The sequence below is a fragment of the Macadamia integrifolia genome, chromosome 11 (genome assembly GCF_013358625.1).
Source record: "Macadamia integrifolia cultivar HAES 741 chromosome 11, SCU_Mint_v3, whole genome shotgun sequence".
NCBI lineage: Eukaryota > Viridiplantae > Streptophyta > Magnoliopsida > Proteales > Proteaceae > Macadamia > Macadamia integrifolia.
This window is the reverse complement of record NC_056567.1, coordinates 1,973,612-1,978,773: the sequence shown is the minus strand read 5'-3', so window position 1 is coordinate 1,978,773 and position 5,162 is coordinate 1,973,612. Positions and strand designations below refer to the sequence as shown.

General features: G+C 37.7%; 1 protein-coding gene across 1 annotated transcript; it reads right to left on the bottom strand.

Moving 5' to 3' along the window:
- Nucleotides 1-926: 926 nt before the first annotated feature.
- LOC122093511 (disease resistance protein RUN1-like) lies at nucleotides 927-4,945 on the bottom strand. Its single transcript, XM_042663856.1, has 4 exons — nucleotides 4,530-4,945; nucleotides 2,565-3,687; nucleotides 2,080-2,370; nucleotides 927-1,981 (listed from the first exon to the last, which is right to left on the bottom strand). The coding sequence occupies exons 2-4, from the start codon at nucleotides 3,309-3,311 to the stop codon at nucleotides 1,214-1,216; spliced, it is 1,806 nt and encodes a 601-aa protein (XP_042519790.1). The 5' UTR covers nucleotides 3,312-3,687; nucleotides 4,530-4,945; the 3' UTR covers nucleotides 927-1,213.
- Between the last annotated feature and the right edge of the window lie 217 nt (nucleotides 4,946-5,162).

The window sequence follows — 5,162 nt, the reverse complement described above, 5'->3', positions numbered from 1 at the left end:
AAAAAAAAAAAAAACTAATAATAATAATAATCTACGAGGAAAAAAACCTATTTTCCATTTTTCATTTTTCCATTATCATCATCACCATAGTACTGTTCATCCTCCTCCTCATCATAGTATTCATCATCCAGCAGATACATGAGCCCCTTGCCTGCTGCCCCTTCACTCGCTCTTGAATACAGTCCAGCACAGCAGTTCCCTGTTTAAAAAGAACAAGAATAAAACGATAAATGTCATGTCAAATTAAATTGACAAGGAAATCTGGAACTTCTAAAACTGCTGCAATCAAGGAACTAACCATTTTGTGGCAACCTTCCTACATCTCAAGGAAACTAGCAACGCAGCGATCTGCATTCTCTACCCACATATCATGATGCATACCATCAGTTTTTGCCACAGTTTTTATCTGTAAAAATTATGGAACAAAACCTTTTATTACTCTCTCTACAGGCCATCAATCAGGAAATTAAGAAAGCAGTTCCTCTTACAGATGGAAACCACAAAACATTGTCTATTTCTATAAATGGGACAAACAGTCTTTCCAAACTAGATAGGACTACCTGTCTACCTCTATGGTGAGCCATAGCCCATTAGCAGCAACCACAAGAAGCAGAAATTCGTTCGTGTACGCATGCATGTGTATATCCAGTTTTTAATCATTATAAGCGGCACAACCGAAGCTTATATTTCAATTAAAGAGGAGAGAAATGGGGATTCTTTTAGCAGTATGCTTGGATGTCATGCTTTGGAGAGGAAAAATTCAATGTCATAAACCAACACAACAGATATCAATAGAAGAACCCTGTAAATCTAACTTTATCAACATACACGCATACACCTTTCCATCAATTCATCATTGATTTATATATTATGAGACAGATGTAGACAGGGAAGAGAGCATCAACAATGTATGGTACTAAAGTTCATTGAAAAACATCTTCATTGCAATGATCCCTCACCAAGAAATATCATACAAAACAAATTAATCATCATATATATACAATTACACATACTCTTCCCAACTTTTTCTTCTTGTTGCTTCACTTTCTCATGTGTAGCTTCTTTAATCCCATACTCTGAGATTTTCTGATTCAATAAGCGGGGACAAGGATGGGGAGGAGCAGCAGGAGCTGGCGGAGGAGGAGGGGGTGAAGAGCATGTGTGGTGATTGTACATTTCCGCCGTATCAAAAGATACATGATTCAGAAACAAATCAGAAGAAGCAATAACAGACTGACAAGATAAGAATATAGAGCAGCAGCAGATGCAATACAGGACTCAGATGATGAATTTTTCTCTTTCTAGTTTCCTCTTCAAAAGCAAAACCATCTCTCCGCAGCAGCTCTGTGCTGCACATTTCCCCTCTCACTGTCTCTGATCTTTTTCTGTGTTGTTCTTCAAAATTGATGCATCTTCTTTTTTTCGTGTTCTGCTCCGTTATCCACATATTACCAATTGAAGAATTTGCTACTACCATGTCACTCAAATGTTGACTAGGCTTTTGCTGGTCAGGTTCCCCATTCTCCAATAAAAGATTCCAGCTTCTAGGACTGCGTCTTAGCGGAGGGCGCTCCCAATCCCAATAAGATATCTCCAATTGCACTACATTCCTGAGCATTGAAAAATCACCAGGTAATTTTGAAATACTGTTAATTCTGGTTCCTGTGAGGTTAATGCTACGCAAACACCTCATTCTCCCCATTGATCTTGGTAGCTTCTCAAGTTCCCTGCAATTCTTAGCATCTAACACCTCAAGCTTCTCTAATAGTCCAACATCATCGGGCAACATCTTGAGTGAATAACAGAATTTGACAATAAGACTTTTGAGCTGACTCAACTTCCCGATGGACTTGTCTAACTTAACCAAGGACTTGCAATATCCAAAATCTAATCGCTCCAAGAAAGGAAACCATGAAAAGTCTGGGGACTTGGAAAGATTTCTACAATCACTAAGATTGAGATCTTTTAACTTTTGGAACCGCTGTCAAACAAAAGAGGATACATAAACATATATTACAGTACTATCCATAAAATTTAAAAATCAAATGTAAAAAAAAAAAGGAAAGAGAAATACTATACCTCATTTTTATCTTGAGGCCCAATATGCCAAGCTTGTTCAATCATGATGTTCCATGATAGGTCGAGATGGACTAGTCTCTTATGATAAAAATTGGTTGGTAGAATATCCCAATGACAGTTCTCCCACCTGAACCATCTTAGTGCAGAAGGAAGTTCCGAAAAGTCTACCATGAACTTTTCAGACTTAATTTCAAGAAATCTTAGATTGGTCATCATCTCAAAGTGTTCATTAGCTAAATCAACACTGGGTAAATCGTAAGGGAGGATCATGCCTTTTATCATGTCAGTTCCCTACAAAAGAAAATAACCCAAGTAAAGGAAATTCATGAATAACAGAACCCCAGCAAAACAGGAAAAAAGAAGGGGCAATGATACAGGCACATCCCAAGTCATTTGGAGTGTCATAGAAAAGTTAGTGAAGTGCGTCCAAATCACTGTCTAAAATAATTTTAAAATATAGAGCATAACCCAAGGCACACGCTTACCTTGTGTTCTTCTAACACATCCAAGATATTGCCATAAGACCATAACCTACTACGCTTACCCGGCTCCATAGGGCTTTCTTCTTTGATAATACTCCTTCCCATGTCCCGAATCTGATCATGCATCTTCAGGGGGCAAACGCCATAATCTTCAAATTTTAGAAGGGATCTCTTAATTATACTCTGTACTACTGATTTTGGATGATAGCCACAAGCTTCCCATATGGAAAATACAGTTTCTTTCGGCCATCCAATGAAAAAGCATGTAGCATCAAGAAATATAGCTTTTTGATAATCATCTTCTAGATTATCATAGCTTGTCTTCAACCTTCTTTGGACTTTTTCAGGAGGAATTTCTTTCAATTTTTGTACTATACTTTCCCACTCTTCTTTGTTGCTTATGTCTGATAGGTAAGACCCCAACACCTCCAGAGTTAAAGGCAACCCTCCCGAGTAGCATGCCACATCATGTGAAAGTTGCAAATAATCTTCATGAAGTTGGTCCCTTGAAAAGGTATGCAAACTAAATAGTTGAAGAGATTGTTTATAATCTAGCTCTTGAGGCCTGTATATTCTATCTTTATCAACTTTAGCCACGTTCAGAATATGCTCGTCTCTGGTTGTTATTATAACCCGACTTCCTTGGCCAAACCAATTGAGTGCACCAGCCAAAGCATCTACCTGTTCTTGACTGTCCACATCATCAAGAATAACAAGAACTTTTTTTTTACAAAGACTTTGCTCTATCATTTTTTTCCCTCTATGATGATCACCTACATCAATGTCTCTTTTGAAGATATCTTTCAGAAGTCTTCTCTGCAAAGATGCTAGACCACCATCCACCAATTGCACTGCTTGTTCTCTAACATTTGAAAGAAAACTATGCCCATTAAAGGCTGAAAGGATGCGATTATAGACTGCTTTTGCAATAGTTGTCTTCCCAATGCCACCGAAACCACAGATTCCCACGAACTGAACATCGTTGGAACCAATATTTAATAAAGGTAATAGATCATTTATGTGGGAATCTATTCCAATTGGATATTTACATTCATCCAAGTGGGTGCTACTAATCAATTCACCCAAAATCTTTTTGACAACTAATTCAACTAACTCTGCTTGATCCCTGCAATCATTTCATACCAAAGTAAAATCACAATAAGAACTAATTATGAAAATACCTTGTAACAACAACAACAATAACTCAGCCTTATCCCAATTAAATGGGGTTGGCTACATGGATCTGTGCAAAGACAAAAAGAATAGAAAAAAGTAAGAGAAAAGGGACAACTCAAAAAAAAAAAAAAATGAAAATGCCTAGTAAACAAAGAACAAATCAGTTCAATCTTTTGATGGAATGGAAAGCAGTTGGTTGAAATTGGAAATATACATCCTTGTATGCATAGGAGGGCAATTGTGGCTTTTGATTTAGGTCATACATGCTTGCACATCTAACATAAAACATAAATATCTTTGGAGTGATAACAGAACTCAAGACAATATAAGTTGCACATTTATTCCAATACAACATCATAAGAGGAAAATTGAATCACTTTGTGCATTTCAGTAAATTACCTATATAGGGTTTCATTATACATTTGTAGCGAGAGTTCTTTATCTATAATCAATCTGAGGGAGGTGGGAGGACGAGTGGATATAAACAAATTCTCCATTGACACAAAAATTATATAGTATTTTATGTTTAAACATTTTGTGGCCTATAACAAATATTTTCAGTTGATAATATTTGATTTCGATACGATAGATAATTTTGTTGAATTTATTATGGTACAAAGCTTAACAATCAAACGATATATTGAAAGACAGAAGGGGGGGGGGGGGGGGGGGGGGGGGAGAGAGAGAGATAAGGGGAGGTATAAAGTATTGAAGTGGAATGGGCTAATGAAAGTTTGATATGATAATGACACTACCTTCACTTCAGAACAAGTTTGTGGGATTGAGGCTTACCGATTTACATCTTCTTCAAGAACCCATCCCTTTAGATTTCCTACCACTCTCAAAGCTTCCCTCCAACTCTCTACAATATTGGATTCAAAATTTTTCTCATGTTCCCGAAACGGTTCCTCAAAATTTCCAGTTTGATTCCGAACATGCGACGGCTTGACATCGAAGAATAGGGGCAGGACTATTTGACCTTTGGATTTGTGGCAATCAAGTATATGAGAAAGTTCCTGCAGGCACCATTTGCTAGAAGCGTAACCTTTGGAGAAGACAGGGATTGAGATTTTGGACCCCCTGATCGCTTTAAAGAGTGCTGGGCGTATGGATTCTCCAACCCACAAATTTTCACTATCAATAAAGCCATTGATTCCACTGTTTTTCAGTGCTTTGTGAAGGAAACTGATGAAGTTTTGAGAAGGTCTTCACCCCTGAAGTTGAGAAACACATCGAAATTGGAAGATCCATATGAAGAGGAAGAGGAAGAGGAAGAGGAGGATACCTCATTCAGTCCCACCATGAAGCTGCAGGTACAATAGTTGGAGTAGCAGAGATGTTAAGAGGAGCTTTTTTCTTATATATCCTACTTGATGTTGTAAACGCGAGGCTAACCATAGCAGTAGACTTGAGGAGCTCTCTTGG